Source organism: Neophocaena asiaeorientalis, unplaced genomic scaffold (assembly GCF_003031525.2).
Source record: "Neophocaena asiaeorientalis asiaeorientalis breed wild unplaced genomic scaffold, Neophocaena_asiaeorientalis_V1.1 scaffold464, whole genome shotgun sequence".
NCBI lineage: Eukaryota > Metazoa > Chordata > Mammalia > Artiodactyla > Phocoenidae > Neophocaena > Neophocaena asiaeorientalis.
The window spans coordinates 1,253,760-1,281,092 of record NW_020174569.1 but is presented as its reverse complement, the minus strand read 5'-3'; the positions used below and the strand labels follow the sequence as shown (position 1 = coordinate 1,281,092).

The 27,333-nt window shown below is 35.3% G+C and overlaps 1 protein-coding gene across 1 annotated transcript in view; it reads left to right on the top strand.

Annotated features, from left to right (window-relative positions):
• The window catches only part of MDGA2 (MAM domain containing glycosylphosphatidylinositol anchor 2), an 803,556-nt gene that overhangs the window by 569,663 nt on the left and 206,560 nt on the right, over positions 1 to 27,333 (top strand). The window contains exon 7 of the mRNA XM_024757993.1: positions 12,863 to 13,192. Within this exon, the coding sequence (XP_024613761.1) occupies positions 12,863 to 13,192 (330 nt within the window). The remainder of the gene's footprint in view (positions 1 to 12,862; positions 13,193 to 27,333) is intronic.

Sequence of the window (27,333 nt, the reverse complement as noted above, 5' to 3'; positions counted from 1 at the left end):
AAGTTTTAATTGAGGCCCATGGACTCTGAAGTGCTGCATCACATAGAAAGCTAGCAGGTGTTTGGAAATAAGCAAGTATAACTTAGTGAGGTGGGTGCAGAGGGTTTTACTAAGGTGGCATCTGTGCTGAAACAGAAACTGTGGATGGAAAAGCAAGTTGTGAAGTGATAGTGTAGACAGAGAAGAGAAAAGAGGAGCACAGATTCAGGACAAAGGAAGTGGAAATAGAGTCCGTCTGACAGCTAGAAACAAACGGTCAACCCTTAAAAGTTGTGCTACTGGTGGGAATCAAATCTAATTGGAAGAAATTAAAGGTGAGCGGTTTATATCTTAATGTTTTGACAGTAAGAAAACAAAAGAGAGTGAATAAGAAGTAACTCCCATGAGATAAAGAAGTTGAAGACAGGTTCTCTGCATTATTTAGTTGTTGCTTTGTTTTGTTGTAATTAACGAGGAGATTCTGATCATGTTTATAGATATAAGGGAAGGGCCTCAGGTGAGGGAGAAGTTAAGAGAAAAAGAGAGCAGAAAATTGAAGGTGTGCGATATTCCATATAGAGCTCGGGCTGAGATCAGGAGCACAGTTTAAGACATTAGCCCTGAAAGGAGGACCAAACTTGTATCCTCAGAGACCTCTGGAGGAGAATGGATGTGAATGGTTGAAATCACAGAGAAATACAATTTGTGGAATCATGAGGGGATTTGCTAGAGTTTGAGAAAGCTGAACTAGACCCAGTTATTGGTACAGTAAAAATCTTTCTGAAATCACCTCTCAGCATCTTCAATCCCCTGTATTCCCTTTCCTCCCTAATTCTCAGGCTTTCCCTGCCTCCTTCATGGTAACTAACTTTTTTTTTTTTAAGTGTTCCCTTCCATAATACCTAGTACAATGAATCTTTGTCTTTTATTGCTCTGTATATAATATTATTTATTTCTATGCTTTTCTCCACCACTAGCCTCTTCATCTTTGCACTTTTTTGGCAGCAAGCAGAGCAATAGATGTGTTGTGAGTGCTCAGGTGACACTGAATAGAAAGCAGCTGACATCTACCATTTGCTTACTCAGTGGCGGTATCAGCATACTCAGAGCTTCATGGATTAATTTTATTATCATCTCCATTTTACAGATTTGGGAGACTGAGTGAATTACACAAGGTCACACAGCTAATAAAAGATGAAATCATTTTGAAACCTAGACAGTCTGACCTCAGAATACTTACTCTTCACTGTTAGCTACATTGACTCTCTTTGAAGCCATTGACTCTCAGAAGAAAGTTGGTGGGCTATCAATCTCTCAGTCACAAATTATGAACATAATCATTTTTTAGATATTCCTACATGATATTTGGTTACAATTCAAGAGTTACAATTTCTTAGGTAAAGAAGAGGAAAGTACTTTATATTGGCCACTGTTAACATCTTTGTCATTTTGTGAAGAAACCTAAAAATAGTAAGTGCTTTTGTGAACCTTTCCTCAGGCTTTGGCTATGTGGAAAGGACGTAGTTACATGTTAAGCTGTGTGAGGTCAATTTAGACCCTGTTGTTATTGATACTTGCAGGAGCTGTTCCTTAATAATATTTCACATGTTATAATCAGGGTAAACAATTTCTTGAGGGCCTTATAAAGAAAAATGATATGCTGTGGCCACTTTTAGCATGCTCTTTAATAACTCAGTAATCCTCTGGATGAGCTGATGGCCTGTCTCCTTCTCTTCTGGCTCTGCATTTCTGGAGGATGGATGGACAATTGTTTTCTTTGGGCGCACCACGTGTCTTGCAGTATCTTAGTTCTCCGACCAGAGATTGAACCCAGGGCCCTGGCAGTGAAAGTGCCGAGTCCTAACCACTGGACTGTCGGGAACACCCAAGGATAATTGTTTTCTAAGACAGTGGTCCTCAAACTTGAGAGTACATCGGAATCACCCAGTGAACCTTTTAGATATGGATGGCTGGGTCCTACGCCAAGAAGTATAGTTTTGCTGTGGAGGGGCACCCGACAGACCAGCTGCTGCTATTGGTCTAGGATCCACACTTCAAATACTAATGCTCTAAATTACAGATGTCATAATTTTAGTTTCAAATAGTAGGCTTACCTTTAATATATTACTAGCCTTATTATCTATCTAATCATTTCCTTGAAGAATGAGTTAAGAGCAATTCTTCCAACACAGAAGTCATTGTTTCTGGGTAAATGTGTCCTAACACTGAACTGGCTTATATCCAACAATTCTCTAAGTAATGCAAACAGTTGATTTGATCTGGGAGATATATTGTGAAACCATTTTTTTCTTACTCAGCATGTTTTACGTCTTAAAGTTGTATTTTCATTGGATTTCAGTACCATGTGGACCTTTGTCTTGTTCCTGTGCATAGGTATCCCACTATCCATCTCTTTACAGAACTTGCATCCTAGTTTGGCTTTTCTCCTTTCTAAGAGTATGTGAATCTTACATCTATGTCAGTTAATACTTAAAGCAGATATTTCCATATAACCCTCAATATATAATATCTGCAATACCACCCTCGCACCATGACCACCAATGATAACCTCCCTGGGTTATTCTCATAGACTATAAACCTGTATTGGCTACTGCTTATTACTCACTGAAACACTATCTTTCGATTTATCTTTGAATTGAGCCTGAACACCTGTGCACCTAGACCATACTCCTTTGTTCCAGTATAAATTGATGTAATTAACAGTCCTGTAATTGAGGGACAGATTGACAACTAGTTCTGTAAATTACATTGTTATGATCATCATAAGGATGTGGTTAAAATGCTGCTTGTTGTGTGTCTCATTTATGCAGGTTTAGGAGATAAATTCTACTCAGATCTCTGGACCAAGAATATTTTTTGTCTGTTGTTTGTTTGTTAGGAGTTGGGATATTTTGAACTCACAGATACTATGAAACATGAAATTAGTATTTCCCTCTTTTTTATTCCTATAAAGATCAGAGCCAATTTATGGCCCAGCTACCAATTTTACAGGATATAAAAACATTTCTATACCACCATCATTTTGACCTTATCTCATCTGCTTATTTGCCAGAATTTTCTCATTAAAAAGAGAAAAGGAAAACTATAACATATATTTCTAAAATCTGCTTTAAAGACTTCTAGAGCAAGGGTAGGGTGTACTTTTTAAAAGGGAAATATTACACATTTCTCTTTATAATATACATATTAAAGGTATTTAGTTTTAGAGTCAGTCTCTTCACACTGCATTTTAGCAGTCCTGTCATCTTTTGGTTAACCCACAAACCCAGAGTCTTGTCCTGTGGCCTATTATCAGAAATTCTAGACCCGCAGGGCATTAAAGATTAAATAGGGCTTACCACATTGGAGGAAACATAGCTTTATAAAGGGATTAAATTAACCTCCTTAACTCTCAAATACGTTTGTACTCATGTAACATTTCATCTTTGAACAACATACTACAACGTGTGTGTGTGTTGTGACCATAAGCGTTATTTTCTTTAGTATTTGAAACTTTGTAGCAGTGAATTTCCTAGAGTTATTCAGTTTTCATCTGTTTCAATAATGCACATTCTATAATGTAAAAGACCATAATGATGTAAAAGAAAAATATCAGACACTTTATAAAACAGCAAAGAAGACTGTATTCAAGACTGTTGCAAAAGGAGTCACGACTCTTGCACTAGAGGAGAGAGATTAAATGTAACTCTGCTGAAACAAAAGACGGAGGATTTTTAAATATTAGGATGAGCTAATGGAAAAGTACTGGAAGACATTAGGGGAGGTTGGTGAATGTGATTAAGCCATCTTTGCTTGCTAAGTGGTCTTTTCAAACTTAGGTTCCTACCCTCCTATAGAAACTGGGATTAGAAGTACTATCTCTTCTGATGATTACAGGCATACCTCATTTTATTGCACTTCACTCTGTTTTGCTTCACAGATATTGTGTGTTTTTTTTTACAAATTGAAGATTTACGGCAATGCCGCATTAAACGAGTCTATTGGGGCCATTTTTTCAACAGCATTTGCTCACTTTGTGTCTCTGTATCACATTTTTGTAATTCTCATAATATTCAAACTTTTTCATTATTGTTATATTTGTTATGGTTATCCGTGACGTTACCATTGCATGGACTTGCTGGTGTTAGGACTTGCTGAAGGCTGGGATGATGATTAGCATTTTTTAGCAATAAAGTATTCTTTAATTAAGGTATGTACGTTGCTTTTTTTAGACATAATGCTATATTGCGCACTTAATAGACTACAGTATAGTGTAAACACAACTTTTATATGCACTGAGAAACTAAAAAATTTGTGTCAGTTTATTTGAACATTTGCTTTATTGTGGTGATGAGAAACTGAACCTGCAGTATCTCTGAGGTATGCCAGTACATTTTAGATGGATGGCTCCTGGGTCCTTAAGAAAACCAGTTCTGGCTTGTAGAAGATTTACATCTCAAAGGAGCAGAGAAGGAATCTACAATTGAAAGTTTTCTAAAGTTAAATGCTCTAAGAAAAGGGAGACCAGGGACCTAGAGCCAGGAAGAAACCTGTCTAATGTTTAGTCACACTGATGGGAATGTTTAGCTGGTTTTTGTCATTGGTATTGACACTTGGGCTCCTCTCAAAATATGATAAGATAGTTAAGATCATTTTTATAAATTCCTAGTAAGTACAGATATTTTTCATTTGGTTTTTCAACATACCTAGGTTATTTTCCTTGCTCTTTAATATTAAAAATGAAATAATATATTCAAATGATTAAATCATTATTTTAATTTAAATTGAATATGTTGCAATCTTTTGTGTGTCAAGAAACAAAACAAACAATGATCATATGTCCCCAAACATGCGCAGCAAATTGGAAGGTAGAAGATTAAGTCAAAACTCTGTGATCTGCAATTATGACAAAATAATTTATAAAGATCCTTTCTCAACAAAGATTGACTTTACAACTACTGTTTGAATGATGAAATTCAAATGAAGTAAGGAACTAGGAAGTGTGTCATGACAATTGTGGTGCAAAGTCAAACTAATTTATTTCCTTAAATATTACATTTTCCTAGTCATAGAAGTCTATAGAAAGAATTTTCAAGAAGGAAGAAAGAATCAGTAATGGAAAGTGATATGAAGTGCAAAATACTTGTGATATAAACATGGAGAAGAACTGGAAAATATCTTTGTGTTAACTGAGTAAGAGGTTATTGCTAACCTTTGAGACTTCAGTGTCAGAATAGCACCGGTGAAAACCAAGGTGTGAACTGTCAAATTGAATGAGTGCATAATGACACAAGGAGGCAATTGGTGTTTCACTATTTTTTTTAAGAAAAATGCTGCAAATAATTTGTAGGATTATTAGGGTTAAGGGATGTCTTCTAAGTTTAGATGTGACCTAAACAACTTTCTACTCTGAAATTAAATAGCATATGAAAGAGAAAATATTGAAACTTCAAAAGAAAGTGGATAACCAAAAGAATGCATGTCATCAGGGTACAGGGAGAGAGGTTGCCAGATGGGCAGGATCATTTTGGAAAGGAGAAAGTCCACAGCTTTTGAGACAGAAAATAAGAAAGCAAAAAAAGTAAAGAACGATTTTTAGTTTGTTAGTCTCATTATTTTCATCCAGTTTTCACTACTACATGATCAATTCCATAAATATTAAGGATGTACTATTTTCAAAAAGACTTCAGAAGAACTATGTTTAGCACAGGCTTTTCTAAGCTGCAGTTCATGTTATAGCTGTTTCTAGTCCTAAGTCTAAAAACTAATAAAAAATATAACTCATCCTGGACTCGTTCTTCTTCTCATAGTGAAGGGACATATTTAATTTGATAGAAAAGGTGAGCTCAAAATACCTACTGATTTTTAATGACATAGGATACGTAAATTTACTGATTAATATTCTCCTATTCAGGTAACTAGTGCTAAGACATACTATGTTAAATACCATTTACATAGTAGCCATACTATGAAAATGTTTGTTTCTATTTATGACATTATATGGACACTTTGATAATTTATAGCTAATATATATTTACTCCTTACTTAAGATAGGGCTGAAATAAGAATGGCAAAATAATAATGATGATAGTAATAATATGAATTTTGTCTACTTCTTTTTCACCTCTCAAAGAAGGGCTTACATCAAAAAGCAAAATTTATGTCCCCCTAAAAGATTTTTTCTTCCTTTCATTTCTACTCAAAATACTTACCTGCGGTTATTCTATTGAGCAAGGACATTAAAAGACAAAAATTCAACCATACTTTGCTTGAACATTTTGAATGATTAACTGCAGTAATTAGCTTTGAGTAAATTCACAAAATAATTAGAGCCTTGATACTTCACAATTAAACAGAACCCCAACTTCTTTTAAGCATTTAATTCTGCATTCAAATTATCAGGGGTGCTATTTTAAACTACTTTTAAGAAATGGGTGTAATGAGTTTTGGGTTCTTGCATTATTAATGAACTTTCATTCAGACTATAGGTTGGCGACTGGTGGTGTTAGATAAAGGGAAGTGAATATAAGAATGCTGAACAGTATATAAGAAAAAACAAGAACTTCCTCCTCATATCCATCTTCTAGAAGTTTTAATACTTCTCATAATAATAATTTAAATACATTTTTATAACAACATAAAATATAAATAAATATAATTATTATTTCCTCAAGCAACTGAGCTAAAGTCTTTCTAGCTTATATCAATAATTGCAAATTATACAGATGCTAATACATTTAATTCCTTTTTCATGCTATTTGCATATTTCAAAATGTGCATTTCCAAGATAGGAACAAACTGTTAATTCAGTTTTAAGAAATCCTGGTTGTTTGGGAAAGGGAGGAGCCACACTGCTGTTAGTGCAGATAGCTTTATTAGATGGCTCTGAAGTATGTTTTATAAATTCATTGCACCATTAGACATTTCCCCTGTCCTTTAGTTTTTTTAATTATAAATTTTATTTTCAGAAGAGAGTTGTATCTTGTCTATCATTTTGTGATGCTCATAATGTAAATGACTAAAACATCAAGAATGGAGTCTAGGGGCTTCCCTGGTGGCACAGTGGTTGAGACTCTACCTGCCAATGCAGGAGACACGGGTTCAAGCCCTGGTCTGGGAAGATGCCACATGCCGCGGAGCAACTGGGCCTGTGAGCCACAACTACTGAGCCTGCGTGTCTGGAACCTGTGCTCCACAACAAGAGAGGCTGCGATGAAGAGTGGCCCCCGCTTGCGGCAACTAGAGAAAACCCTCGCACAGAAACGAAGACCCAACACAGCCAAAAATAAATATAAAAATAAATTAATTAATTAAAAAAATAGTATAACGTTCAGTGACTTGAATAGGGCTGGTTAAAAAAAAAACAGCTTTCAATAAAAAAAAAGAATGGAGTCTAATTTTAAAGTCATTTCAATGATTTTCATTAACTAATAGATTCTCTTTATTCTGTGAGATACTAGTCCTGAAAGATATTCCACAAATAAAGGGTTTTTTGTTAAGTATTATTGGCCCCTCTAGGAATGTTACAATGTGCATATGAGCATGTTCAAAGCTCTGAAAAGTTCTGCAGAAAAACGAACTTTTACTTAAATAGTCAATCATCAAACTCTGTTTGTTCTGCTTTCTTTTAACATGATTCCTATTAACATTTTTCTGAAGCAGGTTTTAGCAAATGCTATTTTAGATAATATAACTATGTTTAGATGTCAGTTTTCTTCCTTCTTCCATATTTCCTTAGAAATAATTATCAACTGAGCTCTAAAGCATGCGAACAAGCCCTTTTGCATGAAATTCAGTCTCCTTTACAAAGCAGGGATGAGTAACTGATATCTTGTTTGATAGCTGATGTCCCTGGCACATTATATAACTGGGACACAAAGCTAGCTAGTCAGTAGGTATGATGGAATGATGTCTTCTCAGTTTTTCTGTACAGAATTCCCTTCCTCACTTATATCCCAATGTTAATACTGTTAGTTCATCAAATATATTTTGCTCCAAAAACAAAACCCTTAAATCCTTGAAGACATCTTTTTTTTTTCTTTTTTCTCTATCCTGTTTCCCCCTATGCATCTCAGAACATGACTACCAAACAGAAACAGAGTTAACATAGACATATCAGACTGAATGGAAACAATTAGAATCTGTAAAGTTAATGCTTTGTCAAGTTTAATTGATTTTAAAGAAAACCATTGAATACCAACTATAACAAGGAACCGGGTTCAGGATTAGGGACAAAAAAGAGAGTAAGGCATGGGCCCACTCCCCAGGTATTCACAGTCCCCTTGAGGAGAAAGATAAGCATCTAATTATAATAGGACAGGTTATATCTATATACTCTCATTTACTATCTCAGGTTGCTTTGCTGATGTAATATATTTCCAGCTCTTTATTCAGTTGGCGTCCAGTACGACTACCAAATACTTTTTTCACTCAGATATTTTTATTGTCTTTAACAGAGAATACATGAATAGAAAATCAATTTTTATTTGTCTGATTACACTATTAATTATTTCTAGATTCATTCTTCTTAGCAACATTTTGCCAGTGTTTCATGTTGACCAGAATCCTACCGAGATTGTAAGAAGTGATATATTTGGAGATTTTTAACTAATTTATCTACTTGGAATGGTGGTCAGTGGTCAGTTTGTGTCTCATCATCCCTCTGAAACACATTCTTAACAGAGTTTCAGAAGCTGACACCTGATATTTCTTCCTCCAAAGAGATGCTTTGTCATTAAAATTTAAAACATTTAAAAAATGTCATTTAATTTAATGTTATTTTTGTTCCATCTACAAATTTTATTTTAATACAGACTATTATGTGTTGTATAATTCATGGAACATCTGACAATCAGTGCATTTTATCATTTTAAATCTATAGCTATAGGAAAGACACAATCTCACAGCCTCCTCTTTGTCTTTATCTGCATATTGTATTCCTGGAAGCCATGAGCCTAGACTTCTCCAAAGCCAGTGGTCTTTAGCTCGAGGATAAACTCAAGAAGTAATCTAATTTTAAATAATTGAACTATGCCTTAGAACTTTAGTCATTCATAGGCAAAAATCCACTTTTCTCTCTAGGGAAAGGTCCGCAGCAAGCCCTACCCAGATCTTTGCAGTGGCCTTACATTTATACACTAGTTTCATTCTATTCGCAGAACACCTTTGTAAATCTCAAAGTAGAGGGACTTTAGTGAGTGCAGTTAGAATGTCCTGGCAAGTAACCTCTCAAAAGTGAATGTGAGCCAATTGCATTCAGTTCTCACAATGTTATGAAAGGAGGCTGTGGGTTATATTGCAGTGTTCCTAAGCTGATTATCCAGAACAGAGGCTCAGCTTGATGGCAGTTCTTTACATGCATTGCCAGACTAAACAAGTACCTTTTGAGGTTCATCCATCACAATTTATGATACATTAAGCTAAATCTAATGTTATCTCAGGCTGGTGTTACAGGATTTTCTATATTCAGGCTAAGAAATTGCATTTGGGGAAAGGGATTTCTCCTCTCTTTTTCCATAGAATTTCTTTAGTTCTACAAGAGTCTTGTTATGCCTGTTGGACCCCTGTTATACTCTGGTACTAATCGCAGATTGATTTTAAGTATTTGAAATCAACTGGTAGGAGGAAATGATTTTAACATTGCATGAACTACGATAAATTGTTCACTGAAAAGAGTGTTTAATTATAAACGAAGAAACCTGCTTCCCCGTTGATTAACTATATTAAACACTTCATATTTTCAAACCGCTACACTATTGTTAATAAGCTATTTCTCACAATGGGTCTCAGAGGGAGCATAATACAATCACCTCCTATTTTTATAAATGATGCACTTGACCCATAAAAATTAGATTGCCCATATCGGACCACATAGAAATGAAAAACTAGAATTGGCTTTCAAGTTCTTAATGCACCTGTGCCTAGTTAGCAGGGGTATGCTCTTAGTTTTCTGAGCAGCCAAAATAAATTAGAAAATTAAGTAAATTTAACTGTCAGATGGCTACACACACACACATACACACACACACACACACTTTTTTTTTTCCTTAGAACATTTCTGTTCAGTATGCAAAACCAGATATTTTGTTATGGAGTAACATAAACTCAAAGAGATGGCTCTCCAATTGATCCATGCTACTTATTCTGATATTCCCTATCTTTAGCTCACTTGCCAGACTGACTTGTCCCTCTTTTCCTTTTCAGAATATGTCATTTGAAAGACTAATATGATTGACTTTGGCCAAATCATAGAATTGTCTGATACTGAGATCAACAAATATTTGTGGCAATGAGTTCGTTCTTAAAAGCCCACTTGCTTATATTGCTTTCTATCAAAAATATAGTTACATATCATATTTAATTTTATTTCTGAATTGATTATTAGATTTATAATATTTAAAATATTTTAACTTTGGATTTTAAAAGTTATTTCTCATGAATAAAACAGTCCATGATATGTAACATAGATATTGATCTCTTGTTTTTTTATCAGTGGCTTTTGAATTGTTTAGTAGTTTAAATCTAATTTGTCTGATGAATTTGCAGTTCTCTCAACATCAGTATCACTTTAATATGTCACTGTACAGAAAACAAAGCTAGAAAACAAAAGCTGCCTAGTCAATAAATTTTAATCACTGAAACATCAGTTTTTTGTCATATTTGTATATGGCAACCAACATAAAACTTAGGAGTGGAATTTATCCTAAATGTACCCCCATACGAAACTATTACACATATATATACAAAATTTTTATCTTTGAAAAGTATGAATCATCTGTTTAACTTTTTTTAGCTTTATTATTTCTCTATAGAAACAGGATAAGGAAAATTCTTACCAAATGAAAGGAAACTTTCATTTAAATGTTATGAATGCTAACAAAAGTAAATGTTCCTTGATATACTATTTTTTTAGGTCTGTTAAAAAAAAGTAAAGGACATTCTATGATCTTATAATTTGCTATGTGCTACAGAAATTTAATTGCATTTGAATTATATGTGCACAGTATATTATACTAAATATAGTAGCCAGATATGGACATTTTCAGCACATTTCCTTTTCTAGATATAAAGTCATATATTTCAGCACCCTATTAAAATATAAATATATGACTGTACATAATAGAATGCCATAATTTCTCCTGATTTCATCCTAAAGTCATATACTGATAAAGTTATGGTTGGGAATAAATAAGTTTCATAAGTTGCATTTGGAAGATGTAACAAACAACAATATAAGAATGTGATTTAAATATTTGTCTTTCGGTATTTTCATTAAGACTGAAGCTTTGTGCATTTTCTAAACAATACTTTGGAGGATTCTCCTCTGAGATTCAGAATTCTTCAAACTTATAAAACATTTCATATCTTTTTTTAGACATAGGTGTCATATGCATTGGGTAGATAAACTGGACTATAAGTTATGAGTACACAATTTGCCATACATGAGGGTCAAGTTTATGACTGTTTTGTTCATCTCATGTTATAAGGTCCTTGCCTAGTGCCTAGTCCTGAACAGGAGCCCTATAAATATTTCTTGAATAAAAAGAATGATATAAATGTTACTTTTGATACTCATTTCTCTCTCCTTATTAACATGCAAACAAGAAAGCAGATGAAAATATTTGTGACTGAAAAGTAAAGAAAATTAAAATAATATTTTTAAGATTTAAAAATGTATTAATCTCTAGTGCATTCTTAAATAGTTCTACAGATTTCCATGGTATTTCCTGGCCTTTATTGGACTGAGGAAAATCAAGTTAAATTGAGGAAATTTTACCCAGAATGCAGTTAGAAGGCCTCCAATATCTTCAGGTCTTCTAAATTCACGTCACTTTTGTCAGTGTCATCATATATTTAGGTTTAATTGTAAAAGTGAATGATAATTATGTTTCACTGCATATGCTACGTTTCATCATGTAGGGATGGTGATGTTAAAGGAGAGGGGCATGAGTAGGATGTTGGAAAAGAGAAAGATGGGTATATGAGTATAACTGCCATAAAAAGGAACAAACTCTATTCCAAATTGAGTACATGGTATCATTCAGAGTTCAGAACTGGAGCCCTTAAGAAGCCAATAGATGCTCCCCCAGCAGTTTCTGGTAGATATCGTTACTGACACAGGTTGTGAGAACAGCACTGACCTTAGACTCAGAAAGCACTGCTGTTAGGATACAAACACAGCATGTTTTCCAAGCCATCTGCCAAGAGGTTCTTTTGGCCATCTGCATGAAATAGCCAGCAAACAGTTTCTACTAGAGACATCTATGAATGGTGGAATAGAGCCATCATAGCAAATTTTTTGAAAAAAGTATTTCTTTCAATTCAGGTTATTTCACTACTATTGAAAATACCTCATGAATATGAACTGACTGACCAAACTAGTTTTGGTCAGCATGTAGATACAATCTTAGAAGAATTTTCTTTAATATGAAATTTGTGCAATATTTGAGTTATTTGGGAAATTGTACCATAATTAAAGTATGACATGGGTAAGGAATTGGACTTAATGATCCATATAATTATTTTTAACTCTACTACCTAATGACTTTATATAAACATGTTTCATCATTTGTTCAAAATTCAATGGCAACAACGTTTAAGTATCATATATAGATTTAAAGCATTTTTTATATTATTGGAAAATATTAACCAATTTATAAAAATCAGTTTTAGAGTGTCTAAGTGACTTAGGTCTTTAGATTATTTCTAAATTACCTAAATGAGGTTTATTAATATGCACACTACTTGGAAACTGAAGAAACATATGTACATTTTACTTAATTTTGTTTTACTTTATTTCAGCCCAGAGATGACTACCTAGAGTGAATGCATCCCTAACATTATGAAAGTAACACTAATAACTTACGAAATTTTTATGTTTTAGCATTAAAAAAAGGACGATTCTGGATCACACCAGATCCTTATCACAAAGATGACAACATCCAGATTGGGCGTGAGGTGAAAATATCTTGCCAAGTAGAAGCTGTTCCTTCTGAGGAGTTAACATTTAGTTGGTTTAAAAATGGTCGTCCATTAAGAAGTTCTGAACGGATGGTTATTACGCAGACTGATCCAGATGTCTCCCCGGGAACGACAAACTTGGACATCATTGATTTAAAATTCACGGATTTTGGGACATACACATGTGTAGCATCTCTGAAGGGAGGAGGAATATCTGATATCAGTATTGATGTTAATATATCCAGCAGCACAGGTAAGAAGCATATTTATGATTCAAAAGATGTTCACATTGAGAATAATTTTCTTTTTTTACGTAAAACAAAATAGTCTTCAGCCAAGCTAAGAACATTCTAATTTTCAAAAAGCTTCCTGAAACCAAAGTCCTAACATTCCGAATGCCCAATAAATATCATGTTAAGAGACTTTGATTTTGATTAGATTTAGAATTACATTAGGTTTTGATTTAGACTTAGATTTGATTTAGATTTACATGAGGTTTTACAGAAATAGTGCAAATAAAGTTAATAGTGTTGTCTATGATAGGTATAGCCTTCTGGGTTAAATGGTACCAGTTTTTAAATTATTAACTAGGAACTCTCTGTAAAACCTAAAATTATGTTAATTAATAATGTTAAACACCAAATGGCTAAAGAATTAGGACAATTTTCAGAATTGTGAAGCAAGCAGAAGCTATTTAGTCCATAGAAGAAAATACTGAGAGATAATTTGAGTATTCAAATATAAGGAATATAAGAAATGTATTTTCCACCAACAAAAACCAATGATAAACATGTTAAAATTGTAATCAGATGTGACTCAAGAACCTTACGATAGAATCTCTTCACAATGAGAATGGCTAAATATAAAAATAGATTGGAGTGAAATTTCTTCTGTTAAGGTTAAAACCAAAAATATGTTATCAATTTTCTCTCAATTAAATGAATGTCTATGGGTAAGGAAAATTACAGGGTAATTTTGGTATGGAAGGACATATTAACTTAATTCTTAGGATGTTTTAAAGCCCTGTGATTCTATGAACTGCAATCAGTATGCATCTGGAGAACTCCAACGTTGCTTTATTTGTTTTGCCAGCTTGTTACTAGATTGAATTTTAATTTAGGATTTTTATATAATCCTAGGGCGAATAACGTGTGTTGAAAACATAGAGCACAAATGTAGATAGCAGACATACTCTGTTTGTTTGCTTTTTTTAATTGGAGTATATTTGCTTTACAATGTTGTGTTAGTTTCTGCTGTACAATGAAGTGAATCAGCTCTATGTATACATATATCCCCTCCCTCTTGGACTTCCCTCCCACCCCCATCCCACCCATCTAAGTCATCACAGAGCTTTGAGGGAATTTAAATGGTTGGCTTCTCCTTTCCAGTCAGGCAGTATTTTGACTCTTGTATGTTAACAGATTGACCTGAGATTTTGTGTCTTTTCATGATTCCAAATTGCAATGCATGCTGGATTGATTTTACTCCTTAAGGGATATGGTCCATACCTCAGGCTGACCAAATGTGCTTACTTTTCACCGTTCTGCATTATTTCTAAAGGATATTCCATTCTAGGGTGATGAAAGGTACTTGTGTTTGGAAATATGTCCTTTTCTAGGTAACAAACAAACAAAACCACAATAACTATTTTTTATCTAACTTGTGTTAAAAATTAGTGCTATCCCTAGATGGACTCAGTTGAGGATATCTAAGGAAAGCTGTTGATATGCTCAGTCAGTCATCATTCATTTATGTATTTATTCAATCAACAGATGTCCATTGAATGCCTCCATCAACATGCTAGGGACACCCATATATGATGTTTCCCATAAGAGTAAGAACAATTTTGTAAAATCCATCATCATTTTTCCTTATTTATGAGAGACAATTTTCCAGATGGTCTACACTGAATTATGACCATTGCTTTGTTTGTTTGGTTGTTTGCCTGGTTTTGTTTGCTTGTTTCGTTTTTGAAACCGATGACAAAAACTTATATGTAAAGAATCAGTGCTCCTATCTAAACAGACTTGTCTGATAGGAGTGCAGTTCATATACCATTAAACTTGGACAAAAGAGGGAGCAGAGAATGGAGAGGAGAAAGGAGCATTATATAATTATTCATAAAATGAGTCCTAACATTCATTTTTATATACACTAGTTAGTTACCTATTTGAAACTGTGTTGTAAATGACCAGCATTGATTCATGAAATTTCCAAAACTCTTAAAAGGAAAATTCCAAAAGATGATCAGAAAAGCAGAAAATCCTCAAGAAATGCCTCTTATTAAAAAAAGTTTAGTTGTAATAATTAAGGTTTTTTAACCATTATTATTTGTCTGGTTACCAAAGGTGACAGTGCTCGAGATGAAGGAGATATATTAAATCCAAAACACTCCCTTTTTTGTTCCCTATCCACCACAGACAGACCTGGTTGTGGTCTGTCTCCTCCCTAGAGTGGAAGCTCCATGAAGGCTGGGACTTTCTCTGTATTGTTCATTGTTGTAATATCAGCATCTGGAACAATACATGGCACTTAGAAGATACTCAATAAATTATAATTAAATCAAAAAAATGAGCTAATTTGTGCATGTAGCTTTCCTTTTAGGTTTCTTTCCTCCTCCTATTATTACCTCTGCAAGGTAGACATTTGGTGTCTCTCTTCTTGATCTTGTAATTCCCTGCAGACTTTAAGAAAATCATTCATAGACCAATTTATACTATTATTTAATATGTTATCACTCTCAGGGGCAGGACTGGCTCCATAATTTGTGGCATACATTGAAAAATTTTAAGAATGTGTCCCTAGTTCAGAACTTGATAAGGATTCCATGATGGCAATATCAGAGCATTAAACCAAGTGTGGGACCCTTCTAAGCATGGCTGCACAGGTGACATGCTTGCAGGACTGGCCTGTGCACGGGATTGTATTTTGATAGAGGGGTCTGCAGAAGATGGTGTTTACATATCACGAATGTGATTACATATTCTATTTTCATGCTGAAACTGGGTTTGATGTTTCATTTTGCTTACAATAGAGTTGAATACCAGAGTGCAATATAAAGATCTGTAGATCAGAGATTGTGTGATTCAGTTGGTATCAATAAAAATTATTTTTATCCCCACAGAGTAGAAGACTACACTTAAAGCTGTGCTTTAATCTGAAATATAGAGATATTACTGGGGATAGAGTTTGAACAAGCTATAGCATGGAGGAAAACCTTAAACTATATTAATTCTATGAACCATATAGGATTCAGAGGAAATTCCCACAAATTCAGCAAAGTCAAAAAGAAGGAAACTACTGTTAAGACATAAGTAAATATGTGGGGCCCTTTTACATTTTGGGTTTTGCTAGTTAGTACTATTTTAGGGAATTTAGAATTGACCAAGTGGTCAGTGGTTTTCTTGTGTGTTAAGCATTGTGATTATGTTAAATGTAAGCAATTTTAGGATGACATTTTAAACTTAAAAAAAATCTGAACCTTTTGTTTTTCATACAAAATCTTACATTGAATCTTAGTTGTTACTGTGTTTTAAGAGACATACATGAAACTTACTAAGATGAGAATGAGGTACCATAAGGCACTTCTGCCTAACAGTTTGAAAACTGTTTCTTTAAATGACAGAACTGCATCTCTAGATATGTTTTTGAGGACTTTAAAATTGAAATATAAAATATCTCAGGAAGGTAAATCCTAGTTTACAGAATTATTCATATTTTTAAAAGGCAGTGATTTGATTTAAAAAAAAAAACTTTGAAGAGAGAGGCTACATGCATTTTGGAGTTTTCCTCATGCATCTGACTGAATAATAAAAACTATGATATATGTGATAATAGATTATGTCTTCTTTTCACATTAATTCAACATTAGAAACATTTTTTTTCCTCCTGGTTCTGCAAACATGCAAATTGTTTTATTGTGAGTATTTGTTGTTCTGTCAAGTTAAAATCATGTCCCTTGCAGGTTCTTTTACTGTGTTACTGCTCTGTATCTGGCTGTATGTCTCATGGTGACAGGCAGTGGGCCTTGCCCTTAGGGAGCTTACAATCTAAGTTGTCAAATTACTTAGTTGTCAGATGATTTAAAAATAAGGCATGATATATAGTGGAATGGATGCTGTACTTAAAGTTTTATCAGACTTCTGTAGGACTCGTGAATGTTTTTGTCAATGTGAGCACAGGAAAATTCCACAGAAAAACAATATTTAAGTTAAATCTTGCTAGAAGGAGCATTATGACAGTGACAGTGAAGGGAGAAAACATTTGGCAAAATATACAGGATGAAGAAAGTCCCAGAAATATTATGGGATTCTTGCTTTTTACTGTAGAATTAATATTAACTGATACTAAGACAAGCAAGTTTTATTGGTTTATTTCAATTTTATTATTATCCTTAATGAAGCTATATTTTATGTGGCTAGACTGCAGGTAACTTACATTGTAGTAATTGTAAAGTTCTCAATTAAAAAATTAAATATACTGAAATATTAATTGTTGCAGTTAATCTTGTAAAATGAAAATCGTTCACATACTTGCTGGAAAATGCACGTAAATTTTAGCCTAAAATTTTGGCAACAGTTAAAATCAACCCTTAAAATATTGTTTCTTGTTTCTTATTCGGTTACATAAGTATAATTGTTACAGTAGATTTTTAATTTTCAGAGGGTTGCTGAAAAATATCCCATTGCTTCCTCCAGTATTGTTATGCATAAAGTCCTTTGGTGCTCTTCAGCTTGCATGTATTCCTTTGCATGACCTGAAAACTCGTAGGTTTATAGTAAACTCTGAAGCATCTGCATCATGCCTAGAAAATATAAACAGTGAGCCTGGTGATCTGTGGAATTCCATGGTGAGACATCTGGTAGGCACATATAGCAGAAGACTCAATACAAATTTGATGATTTTTTTTTTCTCCCCTGTTTGAGTACAGGGACATTTTATATAGCAGAAAATGGAGCAAGATTTAGAGGATTAAACCGGAGGCAGCAGCATAAGCATAGGTACACAGAGAAGGCAACAAATTGAGAAAATTAGTTGGAAATTTTATCTTGGCTGCTGACTACCTGGCTAGTTACTATAATTATGATAGTTAATTGTCTGTACAAGTATTCACACCTGTGAAATAAAAGTTCTTGATAATAGAGGACTATGGTACACAACTAATAAGAATAATTGATGAGCATGAGAGCAAAAGACAAATGATTGTCTTCTTAATTGGATTTGCTTCTTTGCCCTTTTCAAGTTAAGGAGGAGTAGAAACTCATGAAATTTTGCTGATCAGAACTGAAGTTTTATAGAATGACTATAGTGGGTGACAGGTTGTTTTATGTAAGAGGAAGTCATAATTAAGACTAACACATGTAAGAACTGACAATGAAGCTTCAGAGGAAGCTTCCATGTAGTCAAAAGTTATGTAATTGGTTCCTGAGTTACTGGACAAAGAAAAATTCATTTTCTTTCTTGATTCCAAAATTGTGAGGTTCAACCATCACATCCAAATTAATGATGGAGAACAGAGGTCAGCAATTTTTTTCTGTAAAGAGTCTGATAGTAAATATTTTAGTTTTTCAGGCTATATGGTTTCTGTTGCAACTGTTCTGCTCTGCTAATATAGTAGGAAAGCTGCCACAGACAATAAAATGAATGGGTACTGCTTTGTTCCAGTGAAACTTTATTTACAAAAACAAGTGGTGGACCATATTTTCCCATAGGCCATAGTGTGCTAACCTCTAACCTAGACTTCTGAAACCCTGTTAATTAAGAAATAAAATCATAACAAAGCTGAACTCTGTGAACTTACTAGGAAATTGTTAAATCCATGTATAACTTATTTGTTTGTACAAACATCAATATATTTTCTAATAATTGAGGCAAAAATCTCAGTTATTCTTATTTCTCATTTATGTGTATACAGTTGACCCTTGAACAGTGTGGGGGTTAGGGGCACTGACACCTGAGCTGTGAAAAATCCGAGTATACTATAGTCAGGCCCTCCATATACGAGGTTCCACATCCTCATATTCAACCAGCCCGGGATCATGTAATGCTATAGTACATGTATATTGAAAATCCACACAGTTCAAACCCATGTGGTTTTAGGGTCAACTATATTTTACTGGGCTCCTTGTTAAACATATTGTTTCTGCTAGGGTGCCCATGTTCTAGAATTATGCTGCAAGGATTCCTGAGATTACTTTGCAATTGCTCGTCTCATTCCTAGCATATAAGATTTTCTGCTACTGTCTCTATTCTGTTTGAGAACTCTTTCACCTATTTTTTTATCTGTTTCTATATACATATATTTAAATTTTGAATGGCTGAGGAAACAATGAAAAAACCCACAATTTTAAAGCAGTGAGATTTACGCCAAACTTTAGAGTCTTCCTGGATATGGAGACAGTTTCCTTGTTTCAGAATGGATGGCTGACTTTCACACTGGCCTTAGGCAGGACTAATTTCATACAGATTGAATTTACTCTTTAGGTGTTGAAAATTCCTCTCTCTCAGTTGACTCTTGTGTTTATTGGAAGGGGTATTATAACTGTCCCTGATAAGGGCCAGAAAGAATAGTGTTTTAATCAGCGTGTCAGTAGGGAAACTATCCCACTAAAAAAAAATAGAATTATCTCTTCTACAGCCTTTCCCACTTTCTTTTCCTAGGCATTGAAAATGCCTCTTCACCTATATAGCATTGGAACTGGAACTAAACGTGGCTAGCTGATATCTTTACTGTGGCTCTTAGACCCTTAAATTGCTATTGTATTTAATGAACTTACCAGAGAAAAAAGGAACTGCATAATATTGTTTTTATTGACCATGTGTACAGAACATTCCTCAGGAAATATTGGGCTTACAGCATGCTTGTAGAGATACCTAATTCCATTTATTTGTGCTTTTTCAGTAAAGGATGGTATTAATGTCAGCCTACATGGCAGGCATAGTTATAAAATTCATATTTAGGTATATAGAATTTACCAAGAAGAATATTTTATGCTTAGCATTGCCTATTAGAAAATAGGTTTTACTCATTATATTAAATGTTTATAAAAATTTATTTAATAATTTGGAATTGTTTCTTCTGCTCATTTATGTTAGCCTTAACATTGTTCTGTGGCTGATGCAGGTTTTCTATATAGGAGACATGTAAACACAACAATCTGGAAGTCTTGGGAGTGGTTAGGGGGCTTGTCTGGAAACTGTTTGAATGAGTAATACAGTTGTTGTTTTTTTTAACATCTTTATTGGGGTATAATTGCTTTACAGTGGTGTGTTAGTTTCTGCTTTATAACAAAGTGAATCAGCTATACATATACATATATCCCCATAACTCCTCCCTCTTATGTCTCCCTCCCACCTTCCCTATCCCACCCCTCTAGGTGGTCACAAAGCACCAAGCTGATCTCTCTGTGCTATGTGGCTGCTTCCCACTAGCTATATATTTTACATTTGGTAGTGTATATATGTCCGTGACACTCTCCCACTTCATCCCAGCTTACCCTTCCCACCCCCCATGTCCTCAAGTCCATTCTCTACATCAGCGTCTTTATTTGTGTCCTGCCCCTAGGTTCTTCAGAACCATTTTTTTTACAGTTTTTATTCAGGTTATATATTGAAAATAATGAAAGAAGGAAGGCAGACAGCAGAAGCAAGAAGAACTACATTCCTGCAGCCTGTGGAACAAAAACCACATTCACAGAAAGGTAGACCAGATGAAAAGGCAGAGGGCTATGTACCAGCTGAGTAACAAGATAAAACCCCAGAAAAAAATCGAAATGAAGTGCAGATAGGCAACCTTCCAGAAAAAGAATTCAGAATAATGATAGTGAAGATGATCCAGGACCTCGGAAAAAGAATGGAGTCAAAGATCGAGAAGATGAAAGAAATGTTTAACAAAGACCTAGAAGAATTAAAGAACAAACAAACAGAGATGAACAATACAATAACTGAAATGAAAACTACACTAGAAGGAACCAATAGCAGAATAACTGAGGCAGAACGGATAAGTGACCTGGAAGACAGAATGGTGGAATTCACTGCTGCAGAACAGAATAAAGTAAAAAAATGAAAAGAAATGAAGGCAGCCTACAAGACCTCTGGGACAACATTAAACACAACAACATTCGCATTATAGGAGTGCCAGAAGGAGAAGAGAGAGAGAAAGGACCAGAGAAAATATTTGCAGAGATTATAGTCAAAAACTTCCCTGACATGGGAAAGGAAATAGCCACCCAAGTCCAGGAAGCACAGCAAGTCCCATACAGGATAAACCCAAGGAGAAACATGCCAAGACACATAGTAATCAAATTGGCAAAAATTAAAGACAAAGAAAAATTATTGAAAGCAGCAAGGGAAAAATGACAAATAACATACAAGGGAACTCCCATAAGGTTAACAGCTGATTTCTCAGCAGAAACTCTACAAGCCAGAAGGGAGTGGCATGATATACTTAAAGTGATGAAAAGGAAGAACATACAACCAAGATTACTCTACCCGGCAAGGATCTCATTCAGATTCGATGGAGAAATCAAAAGCTTTACAAACAGGCAAAAGCTAAGAGAATTCAGCACCACCAAACCAGCTCTACAACAAATGCTCAAGGAACTTCTCTAAGTGGGAAACACAAGAGAAGAAAAGGACCTGCAAAAACAAACCCAAAACGTATAAGAAAATGGTCATAGGAACATACATATCGATAATTACCTTAAACGTGAATGGATTAAATGCTCCAATCAAAAGACACAGACTGGCTGAATGGATACAAAAACAAGACCCATATATATGCTGTCTACAAGAGACCCACTTCAGACCTAGGAACACACACACACTGAAAATGAGGGGATGGAAATATATATTCCATTCAAATGGAAATCAAAAGAAGGCTGGAGTAGCTATACTCATATCAGATAAAATAGACTTTAAAGAATGTTACAAGAGACAAGGAAGGACACTACATAATGAACAAGGGATCAATCCAAGAAGAAGACATAACAATTATAAATATATATGCACGCAACATAGTACTATCTCAATACATAAGGCAACTGCTAACAGCTGTAAAAGAGGGAATTGACAGTAACACAATAATAGTGGGGGACTTTAACACTTCACTTACACCAACGGACAGATCATCCAAAATGAAAATAAATAAGGAAACACAAGCTTTAAATGACACAATAGACCAGATAGATTTCATTGATATTTATAGGACATTCCATCCAAAAACAGCAGATTACACTTTCTTCTCAAGTGCGCACAGAACATTCTCCAGGATAGATCACATCTTGGCTCACAAATCAAGACTCGATAAATTTAAGAAAATTGAAATCATATCAAGCATCTTTTCTGAACACAACGCTATGAGATTAGAAGTGAATTACAGGGGAAAAAACATAAAAATCACAAACACATGGAGGCTAAACACTATGTAACTAAATGACCAAGAGATCACTGAAGAAATCAAAGAGGAAATCAAAATATACCTAGAAACAAATGACAATGCAAACATGACAATCCAAAACCTATGGGATGCAGCAAAAGCAATTCTAAGAGGGAACTTTATAGCTATACAAGCCTACCTCAAGAAACAAGAAAAATCTCAAATAAACACTCTAAACTTACACCTGAAGGAACTAGAGAAACAAGAACAAACAAAACCCAAAGTTAGCAGAAGGAAAGAAATCATAAAGATCAGGGCAGAAATAAATGAAATAGAAACAAAGAAAACAGTAGCAGAGATCAATAAAACTAAAAGCTGTTTCTTTGAGAAGATAAACAAAATTGATAAACCATTAGCAAGTCTCATCAAGAAAAAGAGGGAGAGGACTCAAATCAATAAAATTAGAAATGAAAAAAGAAGTTACAACAGACACAGCAGAAATACAAACATCCTAATAAACTACTACCAGCAACTCTATGCCAAAAATGGACAACCTGGAAGACATGGACAAATTCTTAGAAAGGTGTAACCTTCCAAGACTGAACCAGGAAGAAATAGAAAATATGAACAGACCAATCGCAAGTAATGAAATTGAAACTGTGCTTAAAAATCTTCCAACAGGGCTTCCCTGGTGGCACTGTGGTTGAGAGTCCACCTGCCGACGTGAGGGGCATGGGTTCGTGCCCCGGTCCGGGAGGATCCCACGTGCCGTGGAGCAGCTGGGCCCGTGAGTCATGGCCGCTGGGCCTGCGCGACCAGAGCCTGTGCTCCACGGCGGGAGAGGCCACAGCAGTGACAGGCCCACGTACCGCAAAAAAAAAAAAAAAATCTTCCAACAAACAAAAGTCCAGGACCAGATGTCTTCACAGGTGAATCCTATCAAACATTTAGAGAAGAGCTAACACCCATCTTTCTCAAACTCTTCCAAAAAATTGCGGAGGTGGCTTCCCTGGTGGCGCAGTGGTTGAGAGTCCGCCTGCCGATGCAGGGGACACGGGTTCGTGTCCTGTTCCAGGAAGATCCCACATGCCGCGGAGTGGCTAGGCCCGTGAGCCATGGTCGCTGAGCCTGTGCATCTGGAGCCTGTGCTCTGCAACGGGAGAGGCCACAACAGTGAGAGGCCCGCGTACCAAAAAAAAAAAAAAAAATTGCGGACGAAGGAACACTCCAAAACTCATTCTATGAGGCCACCATCACCCTGATACCAAAACTAGACAAAGATACTACAAAAAAAGAAAATTACAGACCAATATCACTGATGAATATAGATGCAAAAATCTTCAACAAAATACTAGCAAACGTAATTCAACAACATATTAAAAGGATCATACAGCATGATCAAGTGGGATTTATCCCAGGGATGCAAGGATTCTTCAGTATATGCAAATCAATCAATGTGATACACCATATTAACAAATTGAAGAATAAAAACCATATGATCATCTCAATAGATGCAGAAAAAGCTTTTGACAAAATTCAGCACCCATTTATGTTAAGAACTCTCCAGAAAGTGGGCATAGAGGGAACCTACCTCAACATAATAAAGGCCATATACAACAAACCCACAGCAAACATCATTCTCAATGGTGAAAAATGGAAAACATTTCCTCTAAGATCTGGAACAAGACAAGGATGTCCACTCTCACCGCTGTTATTCAACATAGTTTTGGAAGTCCTAGCCATGGCAATCAGAGAAGAAAAAGAAATAAAAGGAGCACAAATTGGAAAAGAAGTCGTAAAACTGTCACTGTTTGCAGATGACATGATACTATATGTAGAGATCCTAAAGATGCCACCAGAAAACTACTAGAGCTAATCAGTAAATTTGGTGAAGTAGAAGGATACAAAATTAATGCACAGAAATCTCTTGCATTCCTATACACTAATGATGAAAAATCTGAAAGAGAAATTAAGGAAACACTCCCATTTACCATAGCAACAAAAAGAGTAAAATACCTAGCAATAAACCTTCCAAGGGAGACAAAAGATCTGTATGCAAAAAACTATAAGACACCGATGAAAGAAATTAAAGATGATACAAATAGATGGAGAGATATACCATGTTCTTGGATTGGAAATCAATATTGTGAAAATGACTATACTACCCAAAGCAATCTATAGATTCGGTGCAATCCCTATCAAATTACCAATGGCATTTTTTACAGAACTAGAACAAAAAATATTAAAATTTATATGGCGATACAAAAGACCCCGAATAGCTAAAGCAGTCTTGAGGGGTAAAAAACAGAGCTGGAGGAATCAGACTCCCTGACTTCAGACTATATTACAAAGCTGCAGTAATCAAGACAATATGGTACTGGCACAAAAACAGAAACCTAGATCAATGGAACGAGATAGAAAGCCCAGAGGTAAACCTACACACCTATGGTCAACTAATGTATGACCAAGGAGGCAAGGGTATACAATGGGGAAAAGACAGTCTCTTCAACAAGTGGTGCTGGGAAAACTGGACAGCTACATGTAAAAGAATGAAATTAGAACACTCCCTAACACCATACACAAAAATTAACTCAAAATGGATTAGAGACCTAAATGTAAGACCGGACACTATAAAACTCTTAGAGGAAAACATAGGCAGAACACTCTTTGACATAAATCACAGCAAGATCTTTTTCGATCCACCTCATAGAGTAATGGAAATAAAAACAAAAATAAACAAATGGGACCTAATGAAACTTAAAAGCTTTTGCACAGCAAAGGAAACCATAAATAAGACCAAAAGACAACCCTCAGGATGGGAGAAAATATTTGCAAATGAAGCAAGTGACAAAGATTTAATCTCCAAAATTTACAAGCAGCTCATGCAGCTCAATATCAAAAGAACAAACAACCCAATCCAAAACTGGGCAGAAGACCTAAAGAGACAGTTCTCCAATGAAGATATACAGATTGCCAACAAATGCAAGAAAGGATGTACACCATCACTAAACACAGAGAAATGCAAATCAAAACTACAATGAGGTATCACCTCACACCAGTTAGAATGGGCTTCATCAGAAAATCTGCAAACAACAAATGCTGGAGAGGGTGTGGAGGAAAGGGAACCCTCTTGCACTGTTGGTGGGAATGTAAACTGAAACAGCCACTTTGGAGAACAGTATGGAGGTTCCTTAAAAATAAAAATAGAATTACTGTATGATCCAGCAGTCCCACTACTGGGCATATACCCAGAGAAAACCACAATTCAAAAAGACACATGCACCCCAATGTTCATTGCAGCACTCTTTACAACAGTCAGGTCATGGAAGCAGCCTAAATGCCCATCGACAGACGAATGGACAAAGAAGATGTGGTACATATATACAATGGAATATTACTCAGCCATAAAAAGGAATGAAATTGGGTCATTTGTTGAGAGGGGGATGGATCTGTAGCCTGTCATACAGAGTGAAGTAAGTCAGAAAAAGAAAAACAAATATTGTGTATTAATGCATATATGTGGAACCTAGAAAAATGGTACAGATGAACCGGTTTGCAGGGCAGAAATTGAGACACAGATGTAGAGAACAAACATATGGACACCAAGGGGGGGAAGCCGCGGGGTGGTGAGGGGTGGTGGTGTGATGAATTGGGCGATTGGGATTGACATGTATACACTGATGTGTATAAAATTGATCACTAATTAGAACGTGCTGTATAAAAAAATAAAATTCAAAAATTCAAAAAAAAAAGAAAGGAACAAATGAAAAGCCAAAAAATATATATTATGAACGAAAAGTAGCAGAGTTTTCTAAAAATGGTTATACTCACACTAAATTAAGTTTGAGAAAATGTCAGTTGTCCACATCAGATATTATTGTTTGTATTATTATTGTTTTTATCAGTTAGCCTCAGGTAGCATTGATGAAGACTGTTTGGAGCTAAAGTCTAGTGTCCTATTAATATCAATCATTCAAACAGTCAAAAATCCATGGTTGAATATTTTCAGAATAAAGATACCTCCAGAAGGCTTACCAAATGCCCATTAGAATATGCTAAATGACCTTGGAGTGAAATTGCTAAAATTACACAAAATAGAGGTATGTTAAATCAAATGAGAGCAGTTTACAGAGACTTCCTAAAACGTCTAAGGTTTTCTTAATAAAAATAGGAAACCGGGCTTCCCTGGTGGCTCAGTGGTTGAGTCCGCCTGCCGATGCAGGGGACGCGGGTTCGTGCCCCGGTCCGGGAGGATCCCACGTGCCGCGGAGCGGCTGGGCCCGTGGGCCATGGCCGCTGGGCCTGCGCGTCCGGAGCCTGTGCTCCGCAACGGGAGAGGCCATAGCAGTGAGAGGCCTGCGTACTGCAAAAAAAAAGGAAACCTACCACAAAAGATGAACACAGTATTTGCAGCTTACGTCACTGGTATTTTTTTCCTTCCATTTGATATATCTGACCTTTATTTCACAAGCCCTCAGCTTTAAATAATCTGTTCTTAGCGGAGGAAGATTGCGGTTGAAAATTTAAATTTGAGAGGCAAGGGTTAACTGATGATTCAAGTCAGAATAATGCCAAGTGTTCCAATATGGTAAAGAGAAATTAGGTAGAGCTGTCTTCCACAATTCTGGGATTAACTCATGAAATGTAGTGCACATTCAACCTCCCAAAATATTTATTAAACAACCACTATAGGAAAGGGACTATAGGAAGAAATAAAAATGTATAGGGTCTAGTTCATGGATTTTATATCCCATAGACTTGAAAATTTGTATTAACAGATAAAGTCAAGTATTTCCTTTATAAACTATCAGAGTGATATAGAAGGATACAAGATGAAATTATTGAATCTATTCAGCAAGAGTTCCATAGAGCAGGCGGCATCTGAGCTGGATTAAGAATGGGGATTATTTGGCACTAGATCTTAGGAGGAAATGAATTAATTAGATCTCCTTCACACAGTCAAGGACGACCACAGAATTTTATCAAGGTAGCAGCATAATCAGATTGGTGTCAGGAGG